Source organism: Rutilus rutilus (genome assembly GCF_951802725.1).
Source record: "Rutilus rutilus genome assembly, chromosome: 2".
Lineage (NCBI taxonomy): Eukaryota > Metazoa > Chordata > Actinopteri > Cypriniformes > Leuciscidae > Rutilus > Rutilus rutilus.
Genome location: NC_140210.1, coordinates 9556720 through 9581380, shown reverse-complemented (window position 1 = coordinate 9581380; position 24661 = coordinate 9556720). Strand labels below are relative to the sequence as shown.

At 37.3% G+C, this 24661-nt stretch overlaps 1 protein-coding gene across 1 annotated transcript in view; it reads left to right on the top strand.

Moving 5' to 3' along the window:
• Positions 1–24661, top strand: part of dmd (dystrophin) — a 106412-nt gene that overhangs the window by 17407 nt on the left and 64344 nt on the right. The window contains exons 8-30 of the mRNA XM_084395699.1: positions 56–234; positions 613–747; positions 3353–3544; positions 8509–8690; positions 8804–8954; positions 9034–9153; positions 9358–9459; positions 9714–9821; positions 10176–10355; positions 10586–10755; positions 11863–11986; positions 12308–12395; positions 12737–12978; positions 14780–14960; positions 16273–16418; positions 16995–17207; positions 18210–18323; positions 18906–19061; positions 19268–19438; positions 20740–20922; positions 21269–21403; positions 24123–24275; positions 24384–24545. Of these exons, the coding sequence (XP_084251825.1) occupies positions 56–234; positions 613–747; positions 3353–3544; positions 8509–8690; positions 8804–8954; positions 9034–9153; positions 9358–9459; positions 9714–9821; positions 10176–10355; positions 10586–10755; positions 11863–11986; positions 12308–12395; positions 12737–12978; positions 14780–14960; positions 16273–16418; positions 16995–17207; positions 18210–18323; positions 18906–19061; positions 19268–19438; positions 20740–20922; positions 21269–21403; positions 24123–24275; positions 24384–24545 (3587 nt within the window). The remainder of the gene's footprint in view (positions 1–55; positions 235–612; positions 748–3352; positions 3545–8508; positions 8691–8803; positions 8955–9033; positions 9154–9357; positions 9460–9713; positions 9822–10175; positions 10356–10585; positions 10756–11862; positions 11987–12307; positions 12396–12736; positions 12979–14779; positions 14961–16272; positions 16419–16994; positions 17208–18209; positions 18324–18905; positions 19062–19267; positions 19439–20739; positions 20923–21268; positions 21404–24122; positions 24276–24383; positions 24546–24661) is intronic.

Genomic DNA, 24661 nt, shown 5'->3' with positions numbered 1-24661 from the left:
AGGAGTTTATAATGAAATTTGCATGGGAAACTCAAATTTCTTTTCTCCTTCACAGATGTTGCTACAGCTCATCCTGATAAGAAATCCATCATTATGTATGTCACCTCCCTGTTCCAAGTGCTGCCCCATGGCGTGAGTATGGAGGCCATACAAGAGGTGGAGACCCTCCCTCGAGCTACAGTAACCAAGGAGGAGCACTTTCTCTTTCAAACCCAACAGCGTTACTCCCAGCAGGTCAGAGGAACACACACTCATAAATACACAGAGTTTAGAACGGTATGTTGTAATCATAATGCATGGACCCATTATCTCTGGCGCCACATACGTCTAATATGAAAGCATTAGACTTCTCTGGTTTCAAAAAGGTTTTTAGACGTTCTCAGGATGTAGAATGCACATCTAGCTTGTCAACACACTTCGCCAGCTGACATTGAATTATGTTTTGCAATTTGTGATCTAATTTTGCCGCTCTGCATTCCAACGTCCTCGCCGTCCTTCTCACTGCCATATCCAGCTCATCGCTCCATCACTCATCTCCTCTTTGTTTCCATCCATCTCTGTGGCTTTTGTTTTGCTTTTTTCAGTCTTTCTTGTCTTCTGTACCCCTCTTAGATCACAGTTAGTGTGGCTCAGAGTCATGTTCGCAGCCCGTCTCCCTCATATAAGCCTCGATTCAGAAGCTATGCCTTCACTCAAGCTGCCTACGTCAAGACGCCTGAACAGCAGAGGAAGTTTCTCACCGCACAGGTTTGTTTCTGTTGACTGCTGTTTCCTCCTTGTTGCCGGGCATTGCAGCTGTGTCTACAAAAAACTCTGACTGATATCAGTGGTGTCGCATTTCACTTCCTAAAGCTTGTCCCAAGTTATTGATTGAATTTATGATTTTTGCCTTCCAGCCAATAAAACTGACAAAAATTCCATAGATTTGCAATGAGGAAGGGACCTGAGGGAGAGACTTGTTGGTGGGCACTTTTGACCAAGTATGGGAACAAGCCAAACTCAATGGCCTAGCATTATGAACACCACTCACATTTTCTTAGGAAAATGTAAAAATCTAGTTTATCATGCAGTATTAAAAAATGTGAATTTAGATTTTCATCTGCAAACGTAATCTCTGTTTGACTAACTTCCTGTTTCAACTCCCAGCCATCAATCCATTCAACTTTGTCTAATTGATGGAACCCTCCCACATTGTTACATTTTGAATATTTTTTTACATTTTCATAGGAGAATGTGAGTCGTTCTTGTCTATGGAAAAACACAGTGTTATTAAGTGTTGTTATTGTTAACTAAAAGTATTCAAATTTAGAATTTTCGGTATTTGTAATACATCTAAAATAAAATATAATTTTTACGTGAAGAACATAAACAAATGAAAAGTAAATGCCACCATGGCTGGGAGCATTAGACCAACTGCAACAATGAGAAATTAATGGCATATTAAGATGATTTTAGGCAAAATGCCTGAAAAATCATAAATATAGTAACTAGTTTATCACTTTCGGACAATAGGTGGCGCTGTGAACAAATTGATGTGGTATGGTCAGAGTTAGGTGACAATGACACATGCAAAGCTTGATGTCGAAATGCCAAAGCATTGCAGAGATACAGCCTCAGAGTCGTTTTGGCATCATGTGATTAACTTTGTTGATGCCGTATACGAAAACAGTTTCGTCTATCGACATGGATTCCATACATTTTTGCTGGCATTGTCTGATGATGATCTGACTTGAATTTGAGAAAAATCTGACAAACGGTCAAGGAGGAGTTAAAAAAAGTAGGTTTTCATAGAGAATAAAAATTTGGCTGACTATGGCAAAATTGGTATCTATGTTCTCGGCATGACCCAAGAAATCTACATTACAATATTCATTACAATAGGCTAATTTAATCAAAAGTTATTAGCATTTTTGGAAAATTCATTATTACTTTGGACCACAAGTTGGCACTGTCTTGACTTTGAGTACCTTCAGGGCATGTTGCCAAAGACACTTACAGAGTTTGTGCGTTCGTAAAATGCATTCGTAAAATATAGCATTTTATGACAAAATTCTAAAAAGCCGACACCCAAAAATGGCCGATATGGGAAAATTGGATATCGTTCGACTCGCCATGCAGCGCCAAATCTAAAGAGATCAGTTTGGTGAATTTTTCAGAAATTACGAAAACCGTTCAGAAGTTATAAGCATACATTTTTCATATCACCTGACCACTAGGTGGCACGAAAAATTCAAAATGGCGGAAACATTTTCATAATTGAAAATGCTGTAGGGATCGAATCGTCTTGAACCAAGGAATTTTGTTTTTTGTTTTTAGCGCTTACGGTTCAAAAGGTATTAAGATAAACATGAGTGCAACTTTGGACAGTTGGTGGTGCTAGAGCGATTAAGAGACTCCAAATTTTCAGACTGTTCTCTTTCTGCCAAATTTCATAACTTTCACATAACAAAATTAACTTTCACATAACAAAATCACATAACAAAATCACTAAAAATAAAATAAAATATAAACTGAAAATAAAAAATGCTAATTCAAAATATAAATAAATACTATAATAGTATATAAATGAAACTAAAATAACACTGGTACAAAACTCTCGGTGTTATGGGTGGTTTCCAAGGCCTTGCTATGTGTTTGCTTATGTCTTCTGAACTTTAGTATATCGCTTTGGTGTTCTGGGTAGTTGCTAGGTGGTTAGTCACCCCAAAGATATTTTGGTCACTAAGATATGACTCAAGTCTCTCCTTTACTGTCAGTCTATGAGTCTGTCAGTCTGTTTCATGGTCCATCAGGTGAAAACTGTAGGTTAAAAGTTGTTTAGAAAAGAAATAGCACACCTCTTCTCAACAAGCTGTGTGATTTGAGGGTGTTATTGTCCACAGCGCAAATTGTACGAAGTTATGCACCAAAATGTAATACTTGTGGTTAGGAATTTGTTTGAATATGAGCAACACCACAATCCCCCCTAAAAAAATCTAAATCATTACTCAACACCATGAGGCCCCTCACAATCTTCAAATTCAATCTTAAACCTCCCTGATATTATCAGTCAGCTAGTGCATTTCACTTGAATACACACAAGGGCAGAGGGTATTTCCCCAAACAGGAAAAGAAAATTAGAAGGCTAACTTTAAAGACCCAGCTTTTGAGGATGAAACAGCCAGAAGTACTCTAGGGGCTTTAGTTACAAGCGTATAGTGTGTACCCATGATTAGCCAACCACCCCTACTGCCTCATTGCCAATACGCTCTTTAGGCAAGCCTTGATTTAAAGACAAAAAACTCAATATCTTTATTATTTTTAAATCCATTCCATCATCTAACCCATTTGTCTACCGTCTATCTGCCTGCAGTCTCCAGACAAGCCAGATGAACTGCGACCGTCCCCCAGTCCCCTGCCACAGGGGCTAAATGAGCTGGAAAGCTACCAGAGTGCCCTGGAGGAGGTCCTGACCTGGCTGCTCTCCGCGGAGGACGGCTTGCAAGCCCAGCCACCCATCTCCTCTTTTGTCGAAGAAGTCAAAGAGCAGTTTCACACCCATGAGGTAATTCGCCTGTTTGTCTTTTAAAACTTTTGAGGTGAAAGTAGACGAGCATGTTGATGATTCTGCCGACCTCAGGTGAGATTTTCCCGGCTGGTGATCTATTGTTGCATTATGTAGCATTATGTCTAATGTAGCATTAACTTTCACATTTCAATGTACCTACTATGCTATAAAAAAAAAAATTAAGTTTGATTAGTGTACTTGAATATCTAACTGGATTTAGGTTGAAATGTCAATTCTGAACATTAAATTAGAGCTTCATCAGAATCAGAATCATCATGTATTCTGTATCTTCATTTTTATCAGAATGTCATAACTATACTTCCAGTGAAATAACCAACGCTATCTCATGACCAATTTGTACGAATTCATACGAGTGATTAAAAGGTGGCTAATTCGTCCAAACCCACGTGATGGATAGGTTTAGTGGCGGGGTCAGGGGTAGGTCATTCGTACGAATTCATACGAATTGGGCAACTCGCAAAATATGTACGATTTAGCAAAAATCGTACGAATTCATACAAGTGTGGTCATTTGAATTCGTACGAATTAGCCACCCCGTAAAATTCATATACATACTTAAATAACATACTTTTCCAATCATTTAGTTCACTTAAACTGCACCCCTCAATTAGGACTGCACAATTTATCGAAGTATCGCAAATGCATATATCGCGATATGCATATCGCAACGGCTTGCAATAACTGCGGTCATGAGCAAAAGACAAAGAGAAAATCACTCGCTGCTCTTGGCTAAATAACTTTTGTAGCTTTAATAAGAATCAGTTTATATTTAATTAATACAGTGAAAACTAAGCAGTGTTTTATTTTTGCATTTGATTATTCAGTTTCTGTTGTTCGATAAACCTAATGTAGGCCTCCCTGAAACCCTAAACCCCGTGGTTTACAATGATGTTAAATATGCACTTCTTATGCTACAGTAAAATACTGCTGTTCACTTTCAGATGTTGTAGGGATGTTTTCTTGTCACAAAAAGTATATATCATTTTAAATATATTTTATAGATAATTTAAGTTTATTTTACACGTATCGCATATCGAATATCGCATTATTTAATGAGTTATTGCATAGCGCAATTTTCTACAATATCGTGCAGCCCTACCCTCAATTAAAATCAGCTGAAATCTCCATCCAATCAACAACTGATGTGGATAGAACCAAGTCCCCGCCCTACTTTTTTTTTTTTTTTGTAATCCATTTACCTCGGATGTTCATCAACACGGAAGATGTCGCTGCTTTCATTACATTGTGACTTAAATGTTCTTAATGCTGCCTTTGGGTTGGTTTACACAGAATGCGTTTTTGCTGTTAAAAATGCAAGACGCAGGTCGGTGGAACGGAAAAAAGCGCTAGGTCTAGAGATGCGTTTTTAAAAGTTGAACTTCTTTTAACTTGAGCACCACGTTTTTAGAATGCCGTGTAATGCGCAAGAGACGCTGCAAAAGACACGAGTGCAGCGGTTAAAGACGTCCGTCTAGCGCATTTGCATTGAAAAACAATGGAAAAGTAGCGCAGTGGAATGGAAAAACACGTTCTGTGTGAACAGCCCCTTTGAATGTTGGAAGGATCATTTTGAAAGATATGGGCACATGGACATAAACACAATGGTGGGAAACTGTTTGGGCTCTCTGAAGGCTTCCAAATTTCCAAGTGTAATTTAAAGAAATCATAGCGGAAGTTATTGCTGCACTAGCTATAGTTGGTGGTAAATTGGTATTGGTCTACATTCAAATAATTGTGAATGTTGACACTACAATTTAGTTTAGCATTTTAGTGTTTAGCATTTTGTGTCATTGATATTGACAACAAAGTATCACATAACTGTGTTTCTGCTGACCTAGTAAAAGTAGTAAAGTAGTATTAAAGTATAAAGTAGTTGTGTTGCTGCATTAAAAAAAGGTTAAACTATTATTGGTAAGTGAAAAAGAGAAACAAATCAATACCAAAACCACTTGATGTCTCAATTATGATGTCAACGCGTATAAGTAGGACCTTTCCAGAAGGACAAGTGTACAGCTATTATGTTATGTAAGCAAAAAATTGGAGGACTACACCCTAAAAAAGACAATGTTGTCATGCCCCAAGTCTTTTTAGCATCAGCAGAGTATAGCGATTGCCTATAGAGGTGAAGATGTTCCAGGAAAGGCTAAAGCTTGCTGTATTTTATTTGATGTGATTTCTTAAGCTTTGGATTCCTACATAAGCTCAGAGTCTTATGATACAACCTTTGCCCAAGATTGAAGGGCATGCAGAGAAACAGTCCAGACTAAACATTTACACCTCTTATTGGTGTCTTTAAACGTTAGGATTATTCAACAATTAAACATTAGTTTTGTCTAATTTAAAAAGTAAACAGTGTTTGGTAAGTTACTCAAAAAACTTTAATTACTAGCTTCTAATTTCATCTTCAAAAGTGTAATTAGATTACTTCACTAATTACTCTCTCTAAAAAGTATTGCATTCATTATTACTAATTACTTTCTAAATTCCATATCAATCTTGACCAATTGAACAATACAGGGATAGACATTAAAAACATTTTAAGACGTTAAGTTTTGGTTTTAAATCAACTATTTTTTAATATAGAATTGTTCTATGGTCTATACTATTTAAAGCAATTACATCAGAAGTTACTGTAATTAAATTACAGAAAGATTTTCATTTACTTTTTCAAGGGAAAAGTATTTAAATTACAGTTATTATTACTTAGTAATGCATTACACCCAACACTGCAAATAAATACTAGTTTTGTCCAAAATTTACTGTTATTTTCATGCATTTTTCATGTTTGCTCTAAAAACTACTTAAAAATTTCAAACTTTATTTGTCTAAAAATTTGAATCTGCTGTAAGTCTATGGGCCCTATTTTAACAATCTGAAACGCAAGTATCAAGCGCGAAACGCAAGTAACTTTGTGGGCGGATCTCGACGCAAATCTAAAATGGGTTGGTCTGAAGTAGCTACATTACTCATAGGTGTGGTTTGGGCGTAACGTGAAGCGTTAGCGATCAGAGCGTCATCTCACATTCCCTTTAAGAGCAGGCGCTTGTTCCATGGCGGATTGCTTTTATAACGGAGGATTTGCCAGGCGCATGCCAGGAGCGGCTCACAGCCGAGGAGACCGACGTTCTCGTCAGGGCCGTAAAAGACAGAGAAGTTACATTGTATGGGAATGGGAGAAACCCACCCAAATTAGCTTCGGTTTAACAGGCGTATAATAATTTTGGTAAATGTGTAAGCTAGATTTACGCCTATTTTTTTCACATCTTCATGCCATGGACACCACAATGATTTCCCTCGTATGGAATATTTTTCCTTGTAATAATGTATGGTTTGCAAAAATGACAACTGCTGCGTCTGTGTGTAGATGAGAGAAGCAAAGTGTATGTGGTTGTGCACACGCTACATTATGGCCAAGCATGCGCCCTTAAAATAGCATCTGACTTTAGACTAGGTTTTTCCTGGTCTGTGGCGGAATTGTTTTCTGGAACTGCAAAATAGCACCAGGGAACGTTTGCGCCAGAACACGCCTCCTCTTTTCGCTGAACCGCCCCCGGGAGCGCAAGTTAATTTACCGACGTGCGTCTGTGGAGGGAAAAGTCTGCTGTGCGTCGGGTGCAATATAGGAATGATACATGCTTTGGTGTACAAAGTCAATTGCGCTGGGTGCAAGATAGGGCCCTATGTTGTCCAAGAAATGCACTTCAGTTGACACTTCCATGTGACACTTTTCACGTTTGTTCCATATCTGACATCTGGTCAATATAAGACTGATGTTTTAGACTTGTGTGAGACGTATAGAAATGGCTCTAAATACGGTCAGGTGATTAATTTCTTCAAACTAACTTTGAACCCAAGGGGTGAAGGATACTGTCTGAAAGTTTTAAGACTAAGATATATTATCCATGAAGTTGTGGGCTGTTATTATTATCCAGATCTGCGTATGCCCCCTGTGTTTACCGTCTCTGAATAAATCAGATTTCTCCATTCATGACAGATGGTATTATGAGTGTTTACCCTCAGGTTCATATTCCAACATCTTTTAGAATGGTTGGTCTGGGAGTCAAAGGATCAAACTGTGCCTTGCGTGGGTGTGAATTGAAAAGTTATCTGGAGACATTTAATGACTGAAAGAATGGCAGGATATAATGAGTGAAAAAAGTCATTGCGAGAAGGTGTCAAAGCAGATATGCAAAGAGTTTTTTCTAGTTGACAGTGCAAAGAAACAATGACAAGTTACGAGTTCTTAAAGTGATTTATTGCTTCGAGCACATTTTTGTTTGTTGACAGGTTTGCTTTGAATGTTGTTGCCTGTTTGAGGCCATTTAAAAACAATAACTTGTGTTAAATTGTATTACAATTTTTAAAAAGTTGTATATTTTAATATATTTTGAAATGTAATTTATTCCTGTGATGGCAAAGCTGAATTTTCAGCATCATTACTCCAGTCTTCAGTGTCACATGATCCTTCATGAATCATTCTAATATGCTGATTTGCTGCTCAAGAAACATTTCTTCTTCTTATCAATGTTGAAATCCATGGTGCGTGCTTAATATTTTTGTGATACATTTTGTTTTCAGGATTCTTTGAATAGAAATCTTTTGTAACAATGTAAAAGTCTTTGTCACTTTTGATTAATTTAATGCATCCTTGCAAAATGTATAAAAATTATAATTTAATATACATTATTATGTTGAATTTTACAATTTGCATATCAAAGATTGGTTTGACTCAAAAGTTTGGTTTCTTGCAAAGCTAATGGGATCATTGCCTTTTGTTTCTTTACATGTTATGCGTCTTCAGTATACGTCATCTTATTTTGTTTGCAATAAAATAATTACTTTAATTCTATATTTTGTCAATTGAAGATGGGAAATGTTTAAATGTAAATGTTTTACCATTGCGCTGTACTTCACTGTACTATTGCCCTGTAATTGTCCAGGGCTACATGGTGGAGTTAACGTCTCATCAGGGCAGCGTGGGCCGGGTTCTGAAAGCAGGAAGTGTGTTATTGTCTGGAGGGCAGCTGACTGATGATGAAGAGAGGGAGGTGCGGGAACAGATGAATCTGCTCAACTCTCGCTGGGAACATCTGCGTGTGGCCAGCATGGAGCGACAGAGCAGGTGGTCACATGTTTGCATGATGAGCCTTTATTTAGCCAGAAATATTAACAGAGAGACATAAACCTATGCTATTTACAAATCCGTATATAACTGAGGTTTTGGAACATTTCTAGGCTTCATGAAGTTTTGATGGGCCTGCAGCACCAGCAGCTAAAGCAGCTCTCTGATTGGCTGGACACGACCGAAACTCGGATTAAAAGAATGGGAGCACAGCCTTTAGGACCTGAACTTGATGACATAAAGCGCCAAATTGAAGAGCAAAAAGTATGTCCTGTAATTTTTTTGTGGTTAGTTTTAATCAAAATAAATAAAAAAACAAGTAAAGACGTAATTGTCCCTACAGCTCTTACAGGAAGATCTGGAGCTGGAGCAAGTGAGAGTGAACTCTCTGACTCATATGGTGGTGGTAGTAGATGAAAACAGTGGTGATGGTGCCACCGCGGCCTTGGAGGAAAAACTCCTGGTAAATGTTGTTTTATTTATATGCAAAACTTGATTTCCCCAGTCTTAGGATCAATATTCTATCATACTATCAAAAACCAAACACTTTCTGTAACTGTAACTACAGGCCTAAAGTCTGCCTCGTTGATTGGACTCAATAACTGTGGTATAATGTTTTGTTTTACTTTGATCAGCCTTCCATAACACCCCTATGTTACCTACACAGAACCTTGGGGAACGCTGGGCAGCGATCTGCAAATGGACTGAAGAGCGTTGGATCCTCCTTCAAAAGATCCTACTGTGCTGGCAACATTTCTCTGAGGAGCAGGTAGTGAATCGTGCTTCCAGATTGTGCTGGAAAAGCTTTTACAATGCATTTAGCAGCTCTGAAAACGCCTTTTGAATGCTGCCTGTTAAATGACTATAATGAGAGCATGTCTGGGGAAACATAAAGGCTTTGAAGACCTCTTTTCTCAAGAGAATCAGCACGATAACATCACCAGTGCTCAAAAGAAACAGGAAAACTAGCAGTGCAGAACACATCTCACAATCTCCCTTTAATCCGCTGTCGTTGTTTTATAGCTGCTGTTTGATTCTTGGCTGACTCAAAAGGAGGAGTTAGTTCAGTCTATCCAAAGAAGTGGCACAAATGACCCAAATGAAGTAGCCGCCAACCTAAGGAAGCTTGCTGTAAGTGGCCACACTCACTGAAACATTAAAGTCAACCCTACTTTGCTTGATTTCATTCATCAGGACTTGATGGTTAATCATGCATTTTGATTTTTCATTATTGAATATGCTGCATGACATGTAAAAATCACATTAAAAAAGGAAAATAGGTCTCAAATGCTATTTCATTTTGAAATCCTTTTTAATGGGTCTGAAATCAGGCCTTTTTAATAATGCAACACAATTTCCAGCTAGCATTAAATGGCTGACCTCTCTTAGATATTGTGTAGTTGTGTTTTTCTTTTTAAGATTCTGACTTGAAAACCGGAATGCATTTCATAACTTAAAGATTGCCGGCGGAATTTCGTTCCTCAGATTTTAAAAGCAGACCTGGAGTTGAAGAGGCAGACAATGGACAAGCTTTGCTCCCTCGTTCAAGATCTGTTGACCAACATTAAGAGCAAAGAGGCCGCTGTGAAACTAGAGGCGAAGCTGGAAAGGTTTGCTCAGCGCTGGGACAAATTGGTACAGTCGCTTCAGCTCACCAGCACCAAGGTGGTTAAACTAATGCCATTCCATTTACTGTGTCTCATCTTTTCCGCAGTACTGTTCCATCTATTTCTATTTCACTCAAAATTTGATATGGCTTCCCTGCATGTCCCTGCAATCACTCTGAATAAATAAACCGCTCTCACTGTATCTCACCCTCTCTTTTTCATGTGCACTCAAGAATCAGACTTCTGTACACTTACACATGCATGTCTTACAACTTTTGTCCCTCTTAGTTTTCAACTATTGTCACCACATCCCAGTCAGAGCACACGCACACAACCATGGCAACTGTCACCAAGGTGACCACGAACCAGAAAAAGATGGTGAAGCATACTAAGGAGGGCATGTCTACCCCTCCACCTCAGAAGAAGCGGATTGTCGTTGATTCGGAACTGAGGAAAAGGTGAGCTTGCATACCTTGATTTCATCACAGGTCACTAAATATGAATGACCCAACAGAAATAGGAGACTTAGTGTGTGTTTTTTTCTTCTTAATCACAGTGGTACTGACTGTGGTTTATTCTTAAAAGACACCATGACAAGCACACTTTTATCCTGTGTTGATGGGTTGAAACAAAGTTGAGGTGGAACATCTTGAAGGGCTTGTCCATTTTTTTTAAAAGAGCTCATAAGGATTTAATTACATCACAACTATGAACATGATTTGATACTTTCTATCTGCCAGTAAGAATTAGGGGAAGGGACATTTGAGTATTCGTTTGGACAGAAATAAGTGCAGTGTGTGTGTGTGTGTGTGTGTGTGTGTGTGTGTGTGTGTGTGTGTGTGTGTGTGTGTGTGTGTGTGTGTGTGTGTGTGTGTGTGAATTTTAAATGTGTATATCTGCTAAAAGTCAATTTTGTCAACTTGTTAGGATACAGATCAAAGCTAATACACAACAAATATAAGGCACAAAACCAAAAAAAAATTCATCTATCCATCCGCTTGTGTAGGGTCGTGGAATAAACATTGATATTTTGAAAGTTTGATCTAATGTAATCCTTTTAGTCATAATTCTATTTCATTTTATAGGACTAGATTTAAGGTTAAAGAATTGCTGATACAAGTCAAACTTACAAACACATCATACTGTACAAGTTTGTTGTCATAAAACCATGTGTGAGCATGTCTAATTCTTGAAAAAAGACTGTTCATCTTGGTCTCCACTTTTTTGCATGATACAAAAACTTAGTGTATTTATCTAAATAAGATATTGCATGAAAATCAAGTGAAATTTAGTTTTTTTTTTATTCCTTAATTCTCAAGGGAATTTTTGTTGTGTAAATGGCAATGCTGAAGTGAAGGCTTTTTCATCTAAATAAGCACGTTTACAGCCTGTATGAGTTCAACTCCACTTCTAGCTTGAGTTAAGAAATGATCCTGAACCACAAAGCCTGCAGTGAGGAGGGAAATGCTAATCAATGCTAATCAATGCCAACAACATTCAAATGACTAACAAACAAACAAGAATAACTCATTTGTTTTGCTGTTCTCCCATCGATTTCCCTGCAGATTTGATGTGGACTTCACTGAAATTCACAGTTTTATGACTCGGTCAGAGGCTGTTTTGCAAAATCCAGAGTTCTCAGTTTCCCGTAAGGAGGGCAGTGTGGCAGACCTCTATGAGAAAGTGCTGGTAGGTAACATTAACATGTTTTGTAGTGATTCACCTGTTTCATACAACAAATGAATGTGTGCTGAGAAGATATTAGACTGCAAAGTGTATTATATTACATTAGAATAGTTTTGAACTTAATTGTGATTGTATGCTAAGTATTTTCTTATGAAGATAATAATAATAATAATAATAACTATTAAAATCTATAATAAGTATATTAAAATTGTTTAAATTAAGTAAAGTGTAATAGTTATATTTTAAAAGGTGTATGAAAATGCAATTATTAAAACACTTAAAGTGTTTTTTGTTTATTGTGTGATTCTTTCTGCCATTTTTGAGGCAATTGACAGGGAAAAACCAGAAAAGTTCAGGAAGTTGCAAGAAGCCACTCGTTCAGCTCAGGCTTTGGTGGATCAACTCACTAGCGGTAAAAGGGATTATTTTCATATGCACATTAATTAATTCGATTTTCGCCCCTTGATTTTCAATCAGTCTTGTATAATTTTAAAACTTGCTTTTGTTTTCCTGTAAAAAAGAACATGAATATCTCCCGTTTTATTTGGAAAGCAATAATCAGCATTTTGCTGCTAATTAAAGTATTAAAATCCTGCATAATGCCAGCTTTATTAATAATGGATGGAGATGTACATCGATGGGACATTTCTTAGCTATTTTGAAAGTCTAAAACCTTTGGCTGCTTAATTGCCTCAGCAAATGCTGTTTCAATATGCATGAGTCTCATTTGTCCTAATGGATCTTTCTCTAAAGATAATCAGAAATCCGAGGACATCGAGCTAGCGGCTCAGCAGTTACGTGCTCGATGGGTTGATTTCTGCGCTCTCCTAGCCGAAAGGCTGGCGTGGTTGGCCTACCAGACCAAAGTCCTGGCTTTCTACAATCTCTTCCAGCAACTTGAGCAGGCTGTGGCGACCGCTGAGAACTGGCTCAAGGTCCAATCGCCGCCCGCGTGCGAGCCGGAGCCTCTGAGGATTCAGCTTGAGCGTTGCAGGGTAACCACCAGCGTCTGTCCTAGTGCATGGGGTCTTGTTCCTCTGTAGATTTGTCTTTCAATGTGTGTCTGTTCTGTGTCCATATACAGGGCACAGTCTGTCTTTTCCTGTGTCTGGCCAGGTAATGCCCTTTACCTGCTGCATGTGTTCATCTGATCTCATGCAAAAAAAAAAAAAAAAAAAAAAAAAAAAAACTGTTTTATAATGCCAGACAAGACAAATTACCAAATTTTTTCTTGATCTTTTGAGATAAAAGAGCTTGATTTACTTGGTAAACATGCTATAACTTTCGGAACTTCCTTCACAATCCTATCAGTACGTCCTTCCAAAGATTCCCAACATTAGAAGCGAGCAGATGTTTTTTTTTTTTTTACTTTATTTTTAGCAAGGTCCCTGAAGTTTAGACTCTTTTTGGCACAAGAAACACAACATTATAGTTGGGGGAAAAATGTATGATATGAAAAAACTCCAATCTTATGTTTTCACAAATAATTAATATATGTAATGCAAACAGTTTTTTCATTTAAAGGGGCCTATTTTTAATAACTTGCTTTGTTATTTATTTATTTTTAAGTGCATGAGAAGTTGAACGCTTAGTTATGGGTTCTTAGTTTTGCTGACAGATCCAATATAGTTGCCACTCTGGTTTTTGCATGACATTGTGACAGGTTCACAAAACATTTTGAAATAATTCTGTCATTTATTTCAAAAGATCATGGAAAATCATTCTCAATAAACAATCTGTTTGTGAAATTTAAAGGGGACTCTGACTGACCAGACTGGTGAATTTTAACTGCGTTTTTTTTTGCAATTTTACTGTGATTATGGTACTTGTAAAATTGGTACACAAAAATTAATGCATTTCCACTGTCTGATGGCTGTGGACTAATTTCAGTGGGGTAGACGTGGCCTGTTAGATTAATGAATGTGATATAACAGGCAGAGAGACAAATTCAGTGATTAAACCTGCAGAGCTTTGATAACTCAAACTTTTTTAAAAGTCTCTCTTTGTTCATCTGTTCTTACCTCTTTTATCCATGAGTATATCTGTCCTTGACAGCTTTCTATATGAACATCTTTCTTGCTTCTGTCTCTTGACCAGATCCTAGTGTCTGTAATGTGTCTTTCAGAAGAGACATGTCTCCCTAAAGACCTTGAGTGTCTGATGATTTGCTCATTTGATGTGGTTAACCAGTTCGTTGTCTTACTATTCTCCAGCCCAGGTTTACTCATTTAATATCACACACACACACACACACACACACACACACACACACACACACACACACACAGGGTTTCAATATTTCATGTCCATGTATCAAAAAAAAACAAAAAAACTGAGACACTCATATGGCACAAGACAGCGATAATGTGATTTATAAGATCACTTTATTAGATGTAATGTGTTTTATTAGACCTATTTTATTGGCAATTGGGATTTCTAAACAACATACCATAAATAAGCTACATGTACGCTTTATTAAAGGAAAGAAGGTGCCATGAAAGAGTTGTGGAGAGAAAACTCAAAACTAAAGATGAGATTTTATGAAGTTTTGATTGAATTTGTGAAGTCTGTAAAAACAATTGCCGCACAACAAACCCATATTTTCTGCATTTGAATCAGCATAGACACTTTGAAGTTATGAGTAAAGTTATAATTTCTAAATAATCATGTTTAATCCCACTTCAGGAGACGAGGGCGGACTGCAAAAAGATGGGGCCATTTTCCTTCCAGTATTTGTGCTGTTATGTGACTTAGTTTAAAATGTTTACAAGACCAGTGCTTTATTTCATTTCACAGGATGAGATCGCTCGCCTCTCCGCTCTACAACCACAAGTGGACAAGCTGCATGAACAACTTCAGGAGCTGCGGCAGAAAGAAGAGACGCCTGTTCTCTTTGATGCTGACATCTCTGCCTACCAAGAGCACTACCACCAAGTCCTCGAGGACCTGAGGGCCAGGGAACGACAGCTTGTTCTGGGTGAGGGATGTCTTGTGCTATGCTATTTGGGTTAACGTTGAGGGAGTTTAAAAGTGGATCACTCACATACTGTACTGTGACAGCACTTGTACGTAGGATTCAGACTGCAGTGTGGTGTGGTTTGATCACGTTAGCTTCTGAGCTGGCAGCATTTTCATAAATCTTTCAAATCAACGAGTGTCTCTACCCTATTATGCTACACAAGCCTCTGAAAGTTTCATGGTTTTGTTCTAATCTTTACATAATCTCTGGCTGAAAGGTAAGTCGTGTCTAATGAGTTTCTACACAATCCAGAAAGATTCTTAAAACTTCAGTCAATTCAAGACACCTGCATGTATCCACCATATTTTATTTTCTCGTGTGCTGAATGTGTGGGCAAAATCCTCTGAATTATGCAGAATGGTCAAATTTAAATAACAGAGCTGAGAGCCCTTCACTATTAATAGTAGCTGAAAGTATAATCAGATTGGTTAAAGTGTAAGAAATGTCATATATTAATCGCTTTTTTATTGCCAGTGTGTGAACAGCCTGTAATGAAACAAAAAAAAAGCCTTAGTTTGTCTATGAAAGCCTGTAGACCGATTTTTATGTGAAGAACGTTTTTGCCGGGAAAATCAAAAGGATGTTCATCTGTTCAATGACACATGAAATGAATGTAAATACAGCTATTCTGTACTGTAATGTCAGTGCATCATGCAAAGAAAAGAGATTTTTCCGAACTATAGTCTCACATAGTCAGATATAGACTGTAGTCTCAAATATACTTTATAATCTAACCATCATAATGGTGGGCAATCATTTTAATTAACTCATCTGTCGACATGTTGCCGGTGAATTGCAAAGCTAGTGCAGACATATACACATGATCGCTAAATTCAGATGCTTTCTTAAGCGCTGTTTTCTCACCGCTGTCATTTTTGTTGTGTGTTTATTTTGTTTTGGAGAGGAAAGCGCGCAGCACATATTTTCATACTCATCTAAACATCTCTATCAGCAGCGTGGACGGTGTCAGGATTTTCGTTAATAGTATATTGCTCGCTGAAAATGTATTTCTAACTTTGTTACTTCTAAGCGAAGAACAACGGAAAAAAACGTAGCCTAATATCGGGTCTCTTGTTGGTGTGCACAAGTGCGAGCACTGAATTCTACATATAGCCCCTTTAATAGTAAATTATTTGTGAAAAACAAACATGCAGACAATGGGACATTCGTTGAACTTAGTAAATGATAGACATTAGATTTTTTTGATATTGCAGATATTGTATAGGTGACTGTGTTTAGACTTGTCTTGTCTTCTTTTCTCTTGCATTAGTCCAGTCTAGTCTTCCACCAGCACGTTATAAGGATGTGATGGCAGCGCTGCTGGCCTGGCTGCAGCAGTGTGAGAATAAACTAGCCATCCCGTCCACAGCAGTGACCGAGTATCCTGTCATGGAGCAGAGGCTCAAAGACATCATGGTTTGATCATAAGATACTTGAAAAGCATTTACAAATCTTCCACTACAAACTCTTGAACCATAGTGTAAATTGTTTGTTTACACGTTTCGATGAAGTCAGCCTACTAATCATGCAAGATTTCAAGTGTGATCCTGCACATCAAACTGGGATACAAGAAAGTATCTGATCCTCAAACAATTACACACTTCACTGTTAACTGAAATCTTTAGTAGGATCATAGTAAAAACATAATTGTAGTCATAAATACTACTTTGTACTTTATAATGTAAATATTACTTTGGCTTCTAAAAAAAGCAATGGTGGTAGCCAAAACATATTTAGAAAATACAAAATTGCATAAAACTTAAGACTGCCTCACTTTAATACATTGTTTAATTCACATATTTACCAAAATACCACATATACTAGGTGATAGGAACATTTCATAAGGCATGTATTCGTTTTTATAATAATAATAAAAGATTATTTGCAGTTTTGTGTTAATATTATTGGTTTTATTTATTAAACATGCAGTGTAAATGCCTAATAATATTGGTAATATTAACAAACTGAATGAGTGCCGAAATATTTTTGCAGGCAATTCAAGCAGCACAGAAGGAGCATCAGGGTGACGTGGATGACCTCAATAAGATGGCCGAGCAGGTGTTCCAGAAAGCACCTCCTGAGATCTATCAGAAGTACCGAAATGAGCTGGACAACGTGATGGTGCGATGGCGGCGTGTGTCTGAGCAGCTGGAGGAGAACATCCAGAAGCTGCAGGATCACATGACCAAATTACAGCAGTTCCAGGCACGTGCTGAAACAATATGCTGATGAGGCTTTTCCCCAAATTACACTGGCTCTAGTTTCTCTGTAGCAGAAACACTTCACCTATACCACGCTGGGTGCTTTCCAAGTAGAATGCACTTGAATGCAGGCACCTGGAGATGTTGGCTGTGTCTCAACACCTTGTCAGCTGCCTATTCAGAGAGCTTGCTTGGTTTTGAACCACATCCTTCAGAGAAAAGTATTTTGTTTAAAGGTTGCTCTTTTTTTATTTTTTTTATCTCAGGTGGCTATTCTGGGTTCGATAGAAAATAAGCTCAATCGATAGCATTTGTAAATTGTAGTTATTTGTCACTTGCTCTTTTTTTAAAGGAAAAATCAAGGTTGCAGTGAGACACTTACAGGGGAAGTGAATGAGGCCACTTTTCGGAGGATTTAAAAGCATAAATGCGAAGCTTGTGATTTTCACACTTTCATTCTTTTGTTAAAACTTGTGTATTATTTGAGCTGTTTATTTTATAAATTACATTATTTAAGGTCATTTAAGGGTTTAAGGCGTTGTCATGGCAACAAAGTTGTAAAATTGGTTATACTGTAACTTTACGCAGAAAAGGTTAGTAAGCTATTTTTTTTTTTTTTTTACACACATACTGTTTACACCTTGTGGCACTAATTTTGAAACTGAGTATTTTAATGTTTAAAGATTTACATGCCTTTCCTTGAGCCCAAACAGTAGAGCATAGCGCTAGCAACACCAAGGTCATGGGTTTGATTACCAGGGAAAAGAAGACCTAATAGAATGTAAATGTGTACCTTGAATAAAAGTCTCTGCCAAATTGATAAATGTATACCACAAGTGCTTTCGGTTGAGCTTATCTCAAAATATTCCTTTGAATGGAGTTTGTTATATTTAATTAAAGTTGCAACTTCAACTCAGGTGTTTATCCTTAGCAAAAACAAATTCCTATGGGTTGTGTATGATAAAAACATGCATTTTCTGATAGACATCATTTTATCCAATGGTAGAATGACACGAAGACTCTGCAGAAGTGGATGGCAGAGGTCGATGTTTTCCTGAATGAGGAATGGCCAGCTCTGGGAGACGCAGAGGCTTTGGAGAAACAGTTGGAACAGTGCACGGTGAGGACAGTCTTTATTTATTTAGCAATAAAAACTAAGTTTGTGTTCCCAAACTTGGAATAAAGCTCTAGAGCAAGATGTGCTAAAAAAAAGTGATCCATAGAACTCACTATTGTGTTTCACGAACATGGCCCAAAAATTAAAATTCAGAAGAGAGTGTTTTTTTATGCAGAGGCAAAGCATAGCCTAAATGAAAGCATTGGTCTGGAAGAGGAAGAACTGTTTCTCATTAAGATGAAATCTGCGAAAATATGTTGTTGGGAGACCTGCTAATATAGCCGCAGCGGTGGTTGAATAAGCCGTAAAGCCATTGGGACCTGACTCAGTAAAGACCCTGTCTTCTCTTTTCAGGCAGTGGCAAGAAATGATTTTTCATATTACTAGTCATTAGAACTGTAGCTTAAACATGAAATTATATTTCTCAAATTGCAGTTCAGTATTTTTTCTGCCCTATGGTAAGTTAGCTGTAATGATGGTGATGGCTTTGCTTCTATCTAGTAGAACTGGGTCAACACATTGCCGTGACCTGTTTTTAGGATGGCCAAGACCATCTATTTCAAACATTCTGTTATGATTTGCCAGGCTCTGGTGAATGACATCCACACCGTCCAACCAAGTCTGAACGGGATCAATGAGGTGGGACTGGCCTTGAAGAGGGAAGCTGAGACACCGTTTGCCATCAAAATACAGAAGATGCTTGATGAGCTCAATGCTCAGTGGGAGCTCATTTGCAAACAGGTAATTAACATGCCACATGGGCTTATGGTGCATTATACTAATTAATTACGAAGTGAGGTACAATTTAGTCATCTTAAAAAGCCCACGCATACCATTTTCGCACCTAGGCAATATCCAAGTGAAACTTTTTGATGTTATTAGAGCATTGCCTGCAGTTTCAGGTAGACGTTGAAGCAAAAAATAACTGTATTGTGGTTGGTCCTCAGGCTTATGCAAAGAAATCTGCCCTGAAAGGGGGGCTGGACATGACGGTGAGTTTGAGGAAGGAGATGCAGGAAATGCAGGAGTGGATCACTCAGGCGGAGGAAGAGTACCTGGAACGAGACTTCCAGTACAAAACACCCGAGGAGCTTTTTAAGGCTGTGGAGGAGCTGAAGGTTTGTTCTTCAGTGGAACATTTCGTTGCTCCGAAAACATAATGGAGTTGTCAATAATGTCTTAAGTATGACAATTTGGATCAAGTATAATAATCTGGAAAAGAAAATTGTTGACATGCACTAAGAGTATATATATAAAATTATTCATTAAAAATTAATATGGAGATCATATCTTAGATAATTTGGTCTTGACAGAATTTGATAAATAGATACGATTAGGAGAAAAATCTGAGAAGGAAACAAGCAAATGTCTCTATTTCTTCAAATTTTTTTTTTTTTTTTTACTGTCCTAGAGAAACCAATTGTGGTCTCTTTTATGATATTGCTTTTCTATGGGTGTATCTTGAAGCACTTTCAAAAAACAAAACTTGAAACTTGAGGAAAATATCATATTTATTCTTTTTCAGCAAAAGGTCACTGAAAAAGATATCTTTAACTGTCAGAAAGTAAATATTATATGAACTTTTTTATATTAGATTTTCACTTTTTGCAACCCTCTTACAAGTCAAACTATGTATAATACATATATACTGTAATATTATAGAGTTTACGTGATGTATAATAAACTATATATAAACTATGTATAATATATACACAAACAGAGCTAAATATTACATTTATGGTCAATTCAATTCATTAAAACATTTATTTCTATGAAGTACTGAATATGAGTTGAATATATTGTCAAAATTTTGACATTTTTAATTGTTGGATACTGTCGGACCATTGAGGTGGATCAAGCCAAAATCAACATTTTAAGGGGGAGATAAACCGTGTTTTTCTACTTTTCATGCTGTGTTAATTTTATGTTTGATAATAGCTTATCTAACACATCTAATCTCACTAGAGAACATGGGATTTGTGCCTTTTATTTCTTTTAAGAACAGTCTAGGGACTATTTGTACCCCATTCATTGAAAGTGTCAAGACACCAAAGTTTAAAGAAAAGCATGTTGCACTGAGAAGAAAGTGTCGGAGAAGCTCCCGGGACAGTTGTCTAGCTGTCAATCTGCTATCATGATCACTGAGATATATTCATTTCCTAACAAGTGCCGTCTCAGTGCACGGATGCATTTCACCTCCATGTGATCCTGTTGCTTTGTGCTTTTTATGAAGTAAATGGGGCAAACTTCCCAAGTTCAACAGTGAACAGCAGGGATCTTTCTGTCTTATATTCTCTCTGCTCCAGTGCCAAGCTTAGCTTAACATTGGAAACAGAGGCTTAAGAGAATGCTGATGTTCACTAACCTTGGTGAAAACATCTGAATGCTCACATAATCTCCTCTCCTCTCTCCCACTCAGCGGGCTCAAGAGGAAGTCCATCAAAAGGAAACAAAGGTGAAGCTACTGACGGATAAAGTCACCAATTTCATTTCAAAGGCTCCTCCCGTGGCCCATGATGCCCTGAAGGCAGAATTGGATGTTTTGACTTCTAACTACCAGCGACTGTGCAGCCGACTCGATGGAAAATGCAAGACTTTAGAGGTGAGCTTGATATTGTGCCAGTGATGGGATTGTGCTCAGGAGCCAGATAGTGTCTAGTTCGTTGGCATTTATTCATTTGGCTGATGCTTTCATCCAAAGCAACTTAAAGTCCTTTTAAGGTTTACATTTTATCTGTGTGTGTGTGTGTGTGTGTGTGTGTGTGTGTGTGTGTGTGTTCATTCCCTGGTAATCAATCCTTTGACTTTGATGTTGCTTGTACCAGGCTCTCTCAGTTCAAACTATTAATGTGGTTCTTCTAACATTTGATCAAATTCTCAGGACACGGGCCCAATGTTATATGTTTGATTAACCACACGCATCTCTCCATTTCTGTTGGTTGTTGTAGGAGGTGTGGGCATGCTGGTGTGAGCTGCTATCTTATTTGGAGTTGGAGAATGCCTGGATGGACCTACTGGAGAAGAAACTTGATGAAACAGAAAGCCTTCAAGGAGGTGTAGAGGAATTAGAAGAAGCTTTGACTGTGAGTGCTTAAAATCTTTGAGATGAACTTCAGAACTGTTTACTAAAACAGGAAGCATTTTGAAAGCCAGTTTACTATATTAAAAGAATATCGTTTTTGATCTGGTCCTCACATGAGGATATCATGTGGCTTCAGAAACTTGGAATACTGTGAATGAATCATATCGCCTGTTTGTGCTTTTTATTGCTTGATGGCCTGTGGTCCGTGAACTGTTGTGAACCGTTGCTGTTAAAAGAACTGCAAAAATAAATATCCTTTTTTGTCACACTGGAAAATAAGAGCATATAGGTTTAGAATGACATGAAGGTGAGTAAATGATGACTCTATTTTCATTTTGGGTTAGAGTTTGACTTGGAAAGGTCACTCTGTCCCAGAGGATTGTTTCGAGGTTGTTGTTTTTTTATTGTAGGAGACTGACTTAAATGCCATTTTCATTGGAGTTTCCACTTTGTCTCCAGACATTTCTCATAGGATTATTGAGATCTCTTCTAAAATTCTAGTGCTGGGTTTCCCAAATGGGGGTTTGTGAGGGAACTGCAGAGGGTTTGTGAGTTGATGAAAAGCTAATAATTAATTGACTGGAAAATTGAAATAAATAAATGGGACTGCACAATTCATTAAAATAAAACTGAAATCCCTATATAGTTTGTATATAGATTTAAATATAGATAGTTTTCATATGAGATGAAATGTCAAACCGCAGGTCAAATTGCAATCACAATAGCTTATATGACAAAATGAACACTTGAATTTAAATAAGATTAAAATAAATAAACGTGACTGCACAATTAATCTAAATAAAACTGAAATCACAATACATAGGCTATATATAGTTTTACATCAGTGGGGATTTCTTTAAGACTGCAAGGGAAGCTCGGCTTCCCCTATAATGTAAAAAAATGAATGGTCAAATATGTACTATTGTGTTAACATTTTATTGACTAAAAATGCGTTAGAAAACGTTCATCTCAAAGACGAGTTCGTTCAGAATCAGTTACATATAGCAGGTCGGCTGACTCGATTTCCTTCTCATACATTCCCGTAGCGTCACAGTGCATTTCCCTGTTGAAGCCCAGCATCCATTGACTTCAATGGGGCTGCTTTGAACAGTTTTTTTCAGTGCTTCGAAACTAGACGGTCATTGGATAAATGCTGCGATTATGTCCCGCCCACGGACGCTCAGCGTCTCAGGGGGTAAACGGGGAGTGGGCTGGCCTGGACTCCGGGCTTCTGCGTGATGATTGGAGGGTCTCCTTTTGATTGACAGCGATTTCATACAATAAAAAGTCCCTGACGCTGAAGCAAATCGAGCTCAGTCCCATCGCGGATTTTTCAAGCGTAGTCAAAAGACAAACTGCTGCAACCTATTTCTTGGTATTTGCTTGTCGAAATTGCTAGCCAATTTTCATAATACATTTCACACAATTATATTATATTATTACTTATTATATTTTTTATATTATTATTAGTAATAATTAAAAAATAATTATTAAAATAATAAAAAATATATTATTAGTAGTAGTATTATTATACTTTATTATATTATTATTTATACCTTTATTATATTATTACATTTATACAATTATACCTAACTCTGCTGGCCATTGAGAGGACACGGTCTAGTTGGAACGACAGGGTCACAGAGCATTTTCTTGAAAAGGAACGTTGGGCAGAATTTACGTATAAATAAATGGACAATTTTTATGATGTAGGCCGAAAATGAGCTTCCCCTCTTTGAAAGATCAGCAGCCGCCACTGTTTTACATATAGATATAGTTTTTATATGAGATGAAATGTCAAATCGCAGTTCAAATTGACAAAATAAATGTAATATACATTTTTTGGGCCAAGATGTTCAGCCCTATATATACATATTTGTAAAAATATATCCCTCTTGGTTTGTAAAAGAGACTGCAGGTGGTTTGTGAGTTGATGAAAAGCTAATAATTAATTGAATCAAATGGAAAATTAAAATTAAAAAGTGGGGCTGCACAATTAATAGAAATAAAGCTGAAATGATGATATGGTTTATATGTAGTTTTAGATAAATATATATAGTTTTCATATGAGATTAAATGTCACATCGCAGTTGTCACATGATATGACAAAATAAACGCATTAAACGTTGTTGGCCAAGTTGTGCAGCCCTGTATATAAATAATTTTAAAATAAACACAATAAAAATATCTCTTACTTAAATGTCATGACCATTAACAGACCATAATATTTGTTAAATTGTTAAAATATTAACCTAAATTATCAGGGGTTACTAATTATAGGGGGGACTAAATATTTTACATCTAAGGGTTTGGCTAACAAAAAAGTTTGGGAACATGCAAGATTACCAAGAGGTCTTTTACTCAGGAGACTGAAAAACAAAATTGAGAAGTTGGAGACTTTAGCAAAACATTTAGTGATTTAGTGTTGTGTACATTTAGTTTAGCAGACACTTCTATATAAAGCTATTTGAAAAATGAGGAATGCTACTAGAACAGACTCCATTTGCTGCCTAAGAGAATATTTGAGATATTAGATAGATCTCATTTGTGATTTTCTTTTTCTTCTTTCCTACGAGCTAATACATGCACTAATGATGATAAAATAGTCATACCAAAAATTGAATCTTGCTTCATCACCATGGAAAGCATCTTTTATTGAGTTTTATGTTGAAAACGACATCTAAATCATCGGTATTAAAGTGGTTTCTCATTCCCTCCAGTCCTTAGACACAATGATTAGAGAGCATCCTGAATATAACCGCAACCAGATCCGTGAATTAGCCCAGACCCTTATGGATGGCAGAGTCCTCGATGAGCTCTTACACAAAAAAGTGGAGGACTACAACACACGCTGGGATGAACTAATGCAAAGGGTAGGAACTTAAAATGATTCAGTTGTATTGCTGCGGCTGAAAACGTAAGTGTATTCATTGGATTTTCTCACACTTTGATTCACTTCCGCTTTCTGATGTCAATAACAGGCTTTACAAAGGCGACAGCAGCTGGAGAAGAGCCTGCAGTGGGCCCAGGAGAACGACAAAACCCTACGCCTTATTCAGGACTCTCTGAACACCACAGACCGACATTTGACTGCTTACATAGCAGATGGCATAGATGCTGCACAGATACCTCAGGAGGCACAGGTATTCATAATGGCTCACATATGGGACAAATAAACATGATTTACTTATTTATCATCTATCTATCCATCTGTCCGTCCATCCATCCATCTGTGTCTGTCTTTCCATCCATCCATCAT